Below are 13,366 nucleotides of genomic sequence, written 5' to 3'. Positions count from 1 at the left end.
AATGGTTCTACATATAACTCATAGTTATAAACTCAACCATTGTCTTTACTGAGTAATCCTTGAAGAACCATATGAGCCCTTTTAAAATGTGCAGTCTGGGTCTGTATTGCAATGCCACTCTGTCACCATGTGGTGTCGCTCAAGAGTAGCTGAACGTGCGTCTCGCGCCTCTCCCCCTCCCCCTTTCGCTTGTTGTGTGTGTGTGTGTGTGTGTGTGTGTGTGTGTGTGTGATGTGTGTCGGGCTAGAAAGTGAGCCTGGGTTTCCAGCTGAGTGCTTGCGCTCCTCTCAGTGTGTGTGTATATGTGTGTGAGCGCGTGCGTGCGTGCGTGTGTGTGTGCTGTCATTATTACTATCCAGTCTGCTCCCCCTGCTCAGAATGGCCAGATTCGCTCAGACTGAGACAAGACGGCAGCAGCCTCCCCCCCAGCAGCCCCATCCCGCTCACTCCAGCCTGCTCTCCACCGGACCCGGGGCTTCACCGACCCAACATCCACTCCTCCCTCTCCCGCACCAGCACCAGGGCGCCCAGACCCCATTCCCCAAACCCATGAACGGGTCAGAACCCATCTCCATTCATCCGGAGAACGGCACCATGAAAGACCAAGACGCCATAAAACTCTTTATCGGGCAAATACCGCGGAACCTAGAGGAAAAAGACCTGAAACCCCTGTTCGAACAGTTTGGGAAAATCCACGAATTGACAGTGTTAAAGGACCGATACACCGGCATGCACAAAGGTAAAGCTTCAGATCCCCCCCTCGCCCCCCCCCGCCAGCATTGTTTACCAGTCTACTTACTACTGAGTCTATCTATTGTAAACAGTTGCTTGTTATTATATTACATGCACATACTAATAATCTGAGCATTGTGGGATTTTTTCTGGGTTTGGCAGCTGTTATTGCACAGCGTTATGATAGCCATTCTGTTACTGACCTACGCAGTTATTTGGAAATTAGCATCATTTTGTGGTTGTTTTAGTTTGAAACTTCATAATTCTTAAATTTGTCATTCAGTGTGTGAGACTTGACACTTTGCTACTACAATGCTGATATAATTATTAGCCTACGTTATATTAAGAGTTCGTGTTAAATGACGAACGCGCTGTCACAGCTACACAAAAGGGTCTCTTTTTAGCTTCAATCTGTGTCCATTTGAACGTGTTTTCTGACTCTTTCTCCGGAACTGGGGCAAAGATGGGTTAGAAGAGATGTATTTTTTAAGAGCCTTTTGCGATGTTGCGATGAGGGAAACATCATTTATTCATCTCACTGAGCCTGCCTCGCGCCTCACTGTAGGAACCGCTCGCGCACAGCTGACACGTTTCTTGGTAATACAGTGTTTTGGAACGTAAACGCGATCCGCGTTCTTTTTTTTCCCCACTCGCATTCCGGAAAGCCACGCCTCCCTGAGCTAGGATTGGCTGATAGAGTCGCGCGTCCTGCGCTAGGATTGGCTAGTAGTTCATTCTCACCGGTCTGCGAATTCGATAGGTACAACTAGCCAATGCAAGCGCGTAGGAGGCGGGGCTTATCGGAAGACGGGTGGAGAAAAAACAGCGGTTCTGTACGCGTCCACTGGTGATCTTTTGCTAGTTGACTCCAAAGTCTACCGTAAGAAGGGAAATCCACCGATCTTTTTTTATTATTTCTGCGTGATTCGATTGTTGGGATGTAAACAAAACCATTCAGAGTGATTTAATAAGTAAAAGGGTTAATTGTAAAGAAACCTACCCACCTTGGATTGCTTTACAGCACTGGTGATAGGAACCAGGGGTTGTGATGTCTGCAATACAAATTTAGCCAGTTTATTTACTATCCAGAATCATCAGTGAATCTACACGTGACTTCTGAGTTTTTTGTATGAAATTGTAAATACATACATATATAGATACATATATGTGTGTGTGTGTGTTTTGGGGGGGTAATTATCCTAACAACACCCTGCACCCTACCTCTCCTCCTTGCCTTGAATGTGTTTTAAAGTATGTTTTAGGTCAAAACTAATAAAAACTCATAAAACAATGTCTTAGGTATCAGGCAGTGGATTTGAAACCTTTTTATGTAATAACTTTGTCAGGTAGCTTTCAGGCACGTTAAACACTTCAGACATCTGATTCCTATCACCACCATTGTGAACATTTCTGACTATTAGTTTCTTTAGAACAGATCTCACACCAAACCACTCTGAATGATGTTATTTATCGAAATGGTTGAATTATACAGAAATTTTTACAAAGTTGGAATTTCCCTTTTAAAAAAATTGTAACGTAGATAATATTTCACATCAAATATCTTCTGTGCTTGAGTTTTACTATAAATGGAGCTCACTTGCAGGCCAAAGGTGATGGCCTTGTTACATGTCTCATAAGCTACTATAAAAAGCCTACAGTCCACAGTGGGCTCAGTGTTATGATGAATTAAGTAGCTTTTGAGTCAACGAACATCCAAGTTTCACCCTTTAAGTAAAGCTAGTTTCCTCTTTTCAGCTGTGAATCAATTCACGCCTGCTTTGCTATTAGCTTGCAAAAGCTTACTGAAGCCTAATCCTATTCACGGCACTCTTTCATAGCTCATTTAAGACTCAAATATGACCAAATGCAAGACATACAAGGCCAGCTCATTTCCTAACGTACATTCTGTGCACTGTCTTTACAAACATCCCTAAAGAAAATTTGTGATTTGTTAAAGCACAAGCTTTAAATCTTCTTTTTTTGTCATCAACTTGTGTTTTAAGGGGATCTGCTCACTAAGGGGATCAAATGTAGAGGACACGTTTCGGAAGGGGAGTGCATCTCAGCGCTGCTAATTCACGCAGGAAAACATGGAATTAGTTTGTTAGGCGTGATAATAAGGCATGACCATAATGACTCGACTGAAGAGGATTAGAGACTGTAGTTATTGTCTGAGGCCTCGGTCCCTTGGATCGGCCGCTGTGTCCCTTAACACAGCCTGCTTTTCCCAATTAAAATGGGCTCTGGTCTGGTTACTCTGCAGAATTTAATGTGACTAATGCTGTTCAATGCCAACCCGGGGGCAATTATTGTCCCTTGATTGGTATTAATAGTTAGCATTCACCCCCACGACATTTCAGGATTGATCACTCAAAGTCTAATACTCCCATAGCACTTAATTAAAGTTTGTATATTGAATTTTTATCTATCAATTGTGTGGATGTGTGAGTTTTTGGATTCTGCAGAGTAGAAATGCTGGTATAAAGCAAAATGTTCATTATTTTTACTTGCCTGTTGCATGCAGTGCAAGTAGATTGTTGATGCTTTACTACATTGTTTTACCTTAATTTTTGGAATTGCCACCACAAGCGTATGCATATGTGGTCTGCAATGCTAGATGAGATGCTGGACGACTGACATTACGAATAGTCATATCTGCTGGAGTGGAATATCAGCATTAAGCTAATGTCATGGGGATCAAGGTGTTAATGTCTTTATAACCGGTGCAGAAATATTCCTGGAAAGCCCTTCACAATAAATCAAAGAAATGACCTAATAAATGTTAGTTTTATTTTTTTAAACCTCTCTCTGATAGGTGACCTCTGCAGTGGCTTGCATATGCAGTTGTTCTGAGCTTAAAGCAGCTTGTGTGTCTATGTACAGTATGGTTATTGTAGAATTGGCCTTAGTTTCTCATATGTAACTGCAGTTTGAGTTTCTCTTTAGAAGAAGTGACTCTTAGCACGTTTGGTTTATGGCTGTACGTGGAGTTTCCTGTCAGGAGCCATATTCAGATACGAGGTTCATGGTCATGTGTCACTATTCAGCCTACTGTCCTTCAGCTTTAGGCCTATTGCTATAAAATATATATAAAATGTATTTGTCTAGTTGGTTTTGCTAGCTGCTTCTCTCTGTTTGCCTACAGTACTGGTTGTATATCTATTAGCATCAGACTGTTTCCAGTGTTTTTAACTTTAATGTAATTAAGCTAAAGTCTAATGTCATCTGCAGTGTTACATTGTACACTGTAGTGCAGCATTGCATCCCTCAGCCTCATTGGTTTGACCTGTTTCATGATTTTATATCGATTTCATGTTTTCTTTCTTTAATGTTCGCTCAGTATGCATTACAAAAACACATTATTCAACCATTGGAAATCACCGTGGTGTTAACCAATCCTGACTGCTAGTCTAGCCACTGATGTATAGGCTGATAAATACAACCAAGATTGACTCGATTAGTGAACAAAATTGTAAAGAAAACAGTGATTTGATTGTTATTCAGCAAAAAATGGAAGTTTTTCCACCTTCATTCAGAGAAAAAAGTCAAACTGAGGAAAAGTATTTATAACCAGCTGCCTCACTAAATTTAGCTTTTAGCATGTTGTCCCGTTTATCAGATAAGTTACTTCTGACATTTGAGTAATTCTTTCTCTCCACTGGAATGATGATTTGAAGACATGTTACAGTTACATGGCTGCCATAAGATATTCAGCTTCCTAGCAGTAGTGTTAGCTGTCTGCTTTCCTCTTGCATTCACCTGCTAATAGAAAAAAATTAAAGCAATTCACCCAAAAGCAGTCTTTCAGTGGTTCTTCCCACCTTCAGCATACATCATCATAAGGGGGTTTTCTAGTCTTTAAAGCAGTAAATCTCACTCTAGAGAATCTGAATTGCTGCATGATGTGAGTAAGCATGTTTAGAACAGATGTAACGATGGCTGCATTTTTAATCTTATTGCATTAAAAGGCTGGAGTGTTCCTTTAATGCCACAAGATTTTATACCATATCATTTTGGAGCATATCTGTTAGTCCACTCATCATGAAATGGTCACACAGTGTAAGGGGCTGCTGGTGTTATTTTAATGTTCTAAAAAAAAAGGAAGGTTCTGATTTGACAGCAGCAATGTCAAGGTTCTTATAGAAGAACATTACCTTCTCGGACACCAACTAGATTGTCAAATGAAATATTTACTGGCCGTCTTATTCATTTGATTGACTTGAATGAGGAAGACAGAGTGAAGCAGCCATAGCAACCAGATGTGTGTATTATGCAATTGGGGCTTCATCGTGAAAAATGCAATACCTCAGCGGCTCCCTTGACAGGAGCCATGGGCCTGAGCTCCTGAGCTCCGGGATGAGTTCCTCTCTGCTTGGCCAGTGATCGTTGTTGTGAGCGGTGATCTTTTCATATGACCTGTGCACTGAGGTCTCGTTAGCTTCTTTCAAATAGACTTACTTCTGCGGCAAGAACCGTTGAGGTTTTGGCGGCTGTAGTCATTCGTTTGTATGTGGCATCCAAGAATATTGGATTGACCCTTTGGATATGTGGATTTCTGAACAGGATGGGAAAATACTAGAGATGTAAACCACAAAAATCTGAATTTGATTCAGTATGACACAGTGGTATCTCGATAAGGAGTGGCTAAAAAATGTGAGTTAAGTTAAAGGACCCATTTCATAGAAACTGAATTTTTCTCACTTGTAGCATGTAAACATTGTTAGAGTTAACACTCATTAGTCGTAATTAATTCAGCTATGCTGAAGGCTGTAAAGGTAGATATGTAAATGTGTAGGTTTTTGCATACAACTGTTTTGAAACCAAGCTGCAAAATAGTCACTGTGAATTCGCTGTTTTTGTGATGTCACAAAAACCCACACATTTAAATATTCACTTACTCAGAGTACAGCATAATAGAATTAATGAATCATGACTGTTTTTGGTATATAAAGTGTTATAAGAGGACCTCAGATGATAAAAGATAAGAAAAATACTGGATGTGGGCCCTTTAATATGCTAATGTTTCCATTTTCAGTTTATTAGAGCATTCAAAGTTACAAAGATACAAAGGCTGTGCTTTACAACATCCCAATCTAAGACTCTAGCTTCAAGCTTAAGTTATCCCTAAGCCAGTGCACTAGCCACAAGCTAACATGCTAGTCACGATACTTTGATACAATACAATTCAATTTGATTCAGTAAGATGCCTTGTGTTGTTGCATCCTTTGAAATACAAATTATATATTTTTTAACTAAAAGCACTTTTCCTTTTCGACACCGCTTTGTAAATTAGATCTTCTTATCAGAACCTTGAATAAATGGTTTTTCTGAATGTGCACTGCCATTCAAAAGTTTGGAATCATTTTAATAATATGAAATCAACTTGTTGAAAATAGATGTACAAAATTATTTTATCATGATGCTACTTTACAGCTTAATATAACTAATTTTTAAAAAACTGTACAAAATTAAGGAATGTGTCCAGAATGATGAACAGAGCTGTAGATGATTCGATTATTGAGAAAAATATAAAATTTGAGAATGAAGTTTTAAAAATAGAATTAATATCTAGGATGTAACACATTGGAAAGTGATGATAAAATCTCAAGGATATCAAAGGTCAAGAATACGCAATACCTTCTTGATGCTTCCAGGAAATTTGTATTGAAATATTGAATAAATCATTTACAATTGCTTTCTGTCTAGTTTATAGTATGCCAGTGTTCCTTGTATAAGTTATTATTGAATGAAATAATAGCAGTTATTAATATGAAAAGTGATTCCAAACTTTTGAACAGCAGTGTATGCTGATTATTTTGTTTGTGTCTGGCTATGCATGAATTAGTATGTATACCAAAGCTACTCTTTTGAAAAATATGAAAAAAAAATGAAAGTTGAGATACTAAACCTTTTTGTACTGTCTGTATAATAACAGGGAAATTTGTAGGCCACATGCATGCAATTTGTTCAGTTGCTCAAGGGTTGATAACCATCTTGAAATATCCCAAACTGTGGCAAGTTATTTTGCTGCGCTAATTTCCACTGACATCAGTTTTGATAGTTTTATGGCTGTTGGCAGATCACATTGTCATGGCAACTAGATTGCAATAATTTTGCATCAAGCCAGGCATAGACAGATCTGCCTAAGACCAGAAATTCTGGAACAAACGCCATTTCCGGCTCTCTGTTTTTTCTTGAGTCATTCCATAGGAGAGGAACAGACACTATCTGTGCTCCACTGTGAGCTTCTGTTTTGCCTATTTCGAGAGGTAATGAGAGCGGAGAAAATGACAAAAGGAAAAAAGGAAGGAGGTGAACGAGGTGAAGATTAAAAGAAATGAACAAGCGAAACGCTGACCAATTTAAATGCTGTGTTTTTTTTTAAAGCTCCATCAGCAAGAGATGCATTTGTAGTGAGGAAAACAAATTGACAGCAGCACTGAGGAGATACTGCTGTAGTGTTTCGTGATAATCACTTGCAATTTTGAGCTGATTCATAAGAAGTCTTGCGAGAGAAAGTCTTTGATGAAGAGAGACGCGTACGTGGATTGAGAAGTCCACCGAGGGATTCTTTACCTTCAGTGGAAAAATACAAATTCAGAAATTCAGTGAGAAACCTTGTAATGCTTCTGTGTAATGGCAGGAGACGAGAGTAATATTGATCGGCCTTTCGTTAGGACCCCAGTGTTTTTGTGAAGGGGGGCATGGTGTGTCATTATGTGTCAGTCAGCGAACGGTGACAAATGTAACACTCTCTCTCTCTTTCTCTCTCTCACTCTTTCGCCCCCGAACCGGACAGGAGAGAAATGAAAGGCAGGCAGGAGGCTAAGCACAACAGATGAACAGACAGAGAGATGGAGTGATTGTCAGAGCGAGAGAAAACAAATGGTGGCTTTAATCGGAAGGTGCCCGACTCTTACAGGCAGGTTCAGAGGCAAATCCGCTCTGGCAGAGGAGGAGGAGAGAAAACAAAGGGATTAATATGAAGGGAAGGTGCGGGGTTGGAAGGGCAGGCTGGGCAGATGTGGAGCATAATCACTGTTGCAAAAAAGGTGCCAGGATAAGACTAACTGAAATTGTACTGCTAGTACTGCTAACAAGCAACTATTACTGGTGGTATTTCTAGATGCTAACATCCTTATTGCTTTCATTAGACAGTGCCAGCTCTACCTAATAAGCGAGATGAGCAGCTGCTTAGGGCCCTGTGGCCACAAGGGGATCTAAGTTATTACTGTACTATTATGTTGTCTAAGATGCTTGAGTGAGGGAAAAAAGCAGCTGTTTAACCCCTTAAAAATGTAGGCTTATTATTCAGTAACTACAGGGACTCCAATGCAAACCGGCTAAGCTATTCTTAGATTATAGAAGTATGTAATAAAACTTTGGGTCCACTCACAAGTTCTGGCCTTTTAAGGGGTTAACCATGTCTCAGGAAAGAATGTATGCATCTAGATGTAAAAGAAAAAGAGGAGAAAAAGATTGAAGATAAAAATGTTTTTTGTGGTGTTGTTAATGTTAATGTGTTAATCATTTGTTTTGGCAGGTACACAAAGTAGTTAATCTAGGGTCTGTCTAATGAAGCAGGTTCAACTTAGACAGGCTTAGCTGCAGCTTCACAAACCTTAACAAACACAGTTACACAACAGCAGTTAACAACTTTCTCCATTAATCCAGGTTTGGATGCTCTGGTTGTGATTACATGAGAATGTTACATTTATGACAAACAGCCAACCTTGTGAAAAATGAGGAGGAGTCGCCAGAGAAGAAAAAGCAATCATGCTAACTAAATATGTAGAAAGTAAACCATTTATAATAGTAAAAAAGCAACACCAGGGTTAAATTGAAATAAGCTCAAAGTAAGCTGGGTAAGCAAAAAGTACTGTGTCATGACACAGACCTCTGGACCGAGAATGCTGAGAAGGTTCTCTGTGATTTAAATGGTCACTTAGTAAACCAAATCAGCATCCAACCATCAGCAGTACACAATTAGCCAGTTCTAAATGTATATAGCTTAGACAGCCCATGGTAGTCTTTGTCGACAGTACATCAGCTAGCAAGATGCATTGTAACTTTTGAAAGCAAATAATGGGAAGGCTATTCTCAGTCCCTTCTCTAAAATGTTTTCAGAAGGCGCCACTTAGAACCAAGTGAATATAAACCAAACAATATGCATTAATTCATATTTTTTTTCGCTATGTAAGTTGTTTTTTTTGTTAAAACTGAAAGAAGTAGTGTTACTGAGTCAGGAGTCAATCCACGTCATACATCTTTGCGTATTAGCGTCATAGACACAGACTCAAAAAGAGGGTCCAGCTTGATGCCTAGGTCTCAAATGCAAAATCAACATCACACAGATGAAGATATGACAATAGTAGATAATACATCCACATCCTCAGAAGACACGTTCTGCACCAAGTTTGACTGAGTTCTCTTTGAATACTCCTTCAGCTTCCAATCATCAGATTCATCAACATGTTCCTCCACACGTTGTGTGCAGTTACACATTTCCACCAGAGAGGTCTCCAAATCTCCAAATGTTACATAGCGCTGCTTTGAATGGAAACATAGTAATAATAACACTCTGATCTGCCTCTGGAGATGTTTGAATTCTGGAACAAATAAGCATCAACAAATATCCAGTTTAGCCATTGTGAAAAGGATGAATTTAATATAATTTTAGGCTCTGATCTCTGTTTTGTCCTGCATGTAAACACAGTTAATAAATTTGAGAAATATTGCTAACGTCCGGCCTTTTCTATCTCAAAGCAACGAAGAGAAACCTGTTCATGCATTTGTAAAGCTCTTTTTACTGGTCTTCCTTAGAAAACAACACATCCTCTACAACTACCAAACACAGAGGCACAGATCCTAACAGAAACAAAAAGGAGAGCTCATATCACATCTTTTATTAGTTTTTAAAGCTCTAAATGGCCTTAAAGCACCTGCGTACCTCACAGAATGTCTCTTTATGTTCCCCACATGTGATCTTAGATCCGCAAATACCGGCCTTCTGCAAATACCTTCTGTGATTTATACACAACGTGGCGAGACTTATTCTGTTACTGTGGAATTCCATCTTTTATTAGAGTCAAACTTAGTACACTTTAAAGAAACATTTGAAAATGTACCTCTTTAATTTAGCTTTTAATTAAAGTTCTTTCAATATTTGTCTTTTTAATTTGATCCAGGTTATTTCTTTATATGGTTTATATTAATATTCTTTCTTTATATCACTGTTACTGAACAGTATCTATGATAGAAGAAGTCAAGAAGTGAAACTCAACTTTAATTTCTTCTATTTCTGTTGAACTGCCACTGGTTTAAAAAGGTCTTTGTGAATAAAGCTGTTATTATTATTGATAGAATGACTCCTTCACCATCTGCTCTAGTCGAAATGTATTGTTGAGTTTTTGTATTATTAAAAGCAACAAAATGCAGGTTTATCTGTAACCATGTCACATTTCTGGTTCTTTGCACAGATGTTTTTGTACTTTGCACGTGTAAATATGTGTTGTATGTGTCATGGTGTCTTGTGTATATTACTGAGGCATACAGTACTGTGCAAAGTTCAAAGACCACACTTCATTTATTTCATTTCCACTCAAATCAGACTCTCAAATCAAGTACAAGTTATTCATTTTCAGTGTCAGACAAAACAGATTTAACAGAAAATACACAGAAAGCTCAACAACTAAATATATTTTTTTTTTCATTTTTTTCAGTGTCCACACTTCATTATATTACAGCTTCTTTTTAGAACACTTGCTTTCAGTTTTTCAAAGAAATCTGCGGGGATATTCTTCCACACCTCCAAAGTTCAGTCTTGGAAGTTGGTTGCATTTTCTGCGTCTTAATACCAGTATTCCCAATCCCATCCAGTGGCCTCTGGGGTGGTCAGTCCATTGTTCTGAGGACGCCAGCAGCTTCTTTGTTTGATTTGCAGATGTTCTTTTTTTGTCCATTTCCTTTTCTCAGTAAGAGCTTCTTGACAGCTCCACATCCTTTCAGACCCATAGTGCTGAGTTGTCTTCTCACAGTGGAAGGATTGACAGGAACACCTGTGGATTTTTTCAGATTTGAATAAAAAATGGAGCTTGATTTTCTCCTCTCTCTCAAAGATGAAACCTTTAAGTACTGCTTATTTATTTAGAAATATTTCAAGAAAAATTAACTAAACAAAGGATGATCTCCGACTTTTGCACAATACTGTATCTGGATGCATTCTTAGCAGATTGTAATGCGTATTGTAATAAGCAATAATGTTGCAGTACAATGGCACTATAGCTTGTTGTAGGGTTGCATATCCTATAATCATTATTGCTGTTTTCATTGCTATGATTAGAATGAAAACTGTGATAGAAAAAGAGATGGATGAGGAGTGAAATGGAGAGGAATATTATTAGTGTTCTTTGTGTCACCCGTCAGGGATGTGTTTGAAAGGAACGCTGCTCAGCAGGGCTAAAAATAGGAATCTGTGGTATTTCCGAAAATAGGTTAAGCTGCCATCGCTGCACTGCTGGCATGACATCACCACTGTGCTGCCAGCCGTCCCCCCTGAAGACTGTAGAAGTGGTGGGGTGGGGTGGGTGAGTGAGAGATAGAAGGAAAGAGAGAGAAAGTGTTAGTCCACAGTATGTATGTGTACGTATGCACTGTGTATGGATATTTTATGTGTATACATTTTTCACAGTTCAGGAAAGAGAGATTGTGTGAGAGAAAAAGAGCGAGAGAGAAAGACTTTTACTGTACTTTTAATATGTCAACAGCGAGAGAGAAAGAGATAGAAGGAGAGAGAGAGCGAGGAAGACAAAAGGAGGGAGAGAGAGAAAGAAATATAGAAGGAGGGGAAGAGAAACAGAAAGAAAAAGCAAGAGGGAAAGAGAGAGAGAGAAGAAGAGAGAGAAAGAAGGAGAGGGAGAGACAGAAGGGGGAGAACAAAAGAGAAAGAAAAAGACAGAAGAAGAGGGAAAAGGGAGAGAGTGAAGGAAAGACAGAAGGAGGGGGAGAAAGGAAGAAAGAAAAGGAGATGGAGAAAGAGAGAAGGAGAGACAAAACAGAAAGAGGTTAAGGAAAGAGGAGAGAGACAGAAGCAGAGGGGGAGAAAACAAAAGATGGATGGGAAGGGAAAGAGTGAGAATAAAAAAAAGGACAGAAGAAAAAGAGACAAACGAGGAGGAGAGAAATAGAAGGAGAGGAAGACAAAATGTGAGGGGGAGAGAAAGAAAGACTAGTGGAGGAGAGAAATAGAGAGAAAACAAAGAGCGAGAGAGATGGAGGATGGGAGAGAGCAAAATAGAGGGAGAAATAAAGAAGGAGGGGAGAAAGAAAAAAGGAGAGAGTATTAGAGAGAGAAAGGCAGAAGGATCAGAGCACGATAAAGACAGAATGGAAGAGAGAGAGAGAAGGGAAGAAGGAGGGGAAGAACGAAAGAAAGAAAGAAATGTGAGTGAGAGAAGGAGAGAGAGAGAGCTCCTCTGTTGTCCATAGCTTTATTTTGCACATCCTTCCTTTCCTTCCCAGCATTCTCTCAGTCGTTCTTTTTGATTAGCGGTGGCTGTTTGGCTGGTTGTGCCGTAAGCACATTAGGAAATGTCACCTGTTGGAACTGGACATGTCTGGACATTTGAGGCTTCCTAAAAATGACCCAAACTTGGTCCTGCTATATCAGTAACTCTCAGACTGAAGCCACAGTAAAAATAACTTTTGCTGGACATTTTCACATGACATGTTTTCAGAATCTCACTCTCTCCACTCGTGGTTACTGGTTGCACTCTTCACGCTCATATTCTGTACAAAGTTTTATGACAGGGCTGATGAACACTTGATTAAAAAATAATCGTTGACTTTCTTGATGAATCAGCAGTGATTAGTTGGCAGTGTGGATGATGATTCTCATACTGTTCTCTCTTACAGTAAAAACAGAGGCTGGTAGACACATCACTCTCTATGTATTTATAGTGCAAAAGTCTAAAGCAAACACTTCTTTTTGCATTCTGTCGTAATTTAATGCAAAGTTTTTTTTTATTACAAATTATATTATCAGCATAACGAATTAAGGGAAAAATAGGATCTTTTAAATATTTACATGAATTTCAAAATTTCTCATTTTTCATTTGCTATGTCCTCTTTTTCCTTTAGTGACAGTATGCTCTAAAGCTGGACTCCAAAGTTTGTGCAAAAGCCTCTCATGAGTAGATCGAATTCAACTGATGGTCATCTAAGTAAGTGTTTCAAAGGAAGACATCAGCCAAAAATAAAAAATTTACCTTTTTCTGCAAAAGCCTCAACATGGTCAACGCTACAAACATGCTAAAACATGAAAAATCACCTAGTAGCAGTGCAGGATTCTGAAAATTTCTTCTTTATTTCACTTATCATAATTTTTCTAAAATTCTCTCTCAAGGTTTTTAAAATTGTACACCTTTTTATTGTTTATTTCCAGGTTTTAGTGAAAAAATATCCCAAAAGACCAAAATGGTCTCAAAATACTGGAAATTTTGAAAGGCAATTCATGATTTATTGTTGTTTAGTTAAGTACCACTTTAATTATTTGGCCTTTTTAAAACATTTTTCATTATGATTATATGATTTATTGGTAAAATGATCAATAAATTGCATGATTAGTAAAATAATG

At 38.7% G+C, this 13,366-nt stretch overlaps 1 protein-coding gene across 1 annotated transcript in view; it reads left to right on the top strand.

Moving 5' to 3' along the window:
• The first annotated feature begins 217 nt into the window (after positions 1 to 217).
• celf5a (cugbp, Elav-like family member 5a) overlaps positions 218 to 13,366 on the top strand; it is a 289,807-nt gene continuing 276,658 nt past the window's right edge. Inside the window, exon 1 of the mRNA XM_036586607.1 lies at positions 218 to 739. Within this exon, the coding sequence (XP_036442500.1) occupies positions 379 to 739 (361 nt within the window). The 5' untranslated portion in view covers positions 218 to 378. The remainder of the gene's footprint in view (positions 740 to 13,366) is intronic.

The sequence above is a fragment of the Colossoma macropomum genome, unplaced genomic scaffold (genome assembly GCF_904425465.1).
Source record: "Colossoma macropomum unplaced genomic scaffold, Colossoma_macropomum, whole genome shotgun sequence".
Taxonomy (NCBI): domain Eukaryota; kingdom Metazoa; phylum Chordata; class Actinopteri; order Characiformes; family Serrasalmidae; genus Colossoma; species Colossoma macropomum.
This window is presented reverse-complemented; position numbering and strand designations above follow the sequence as displayed.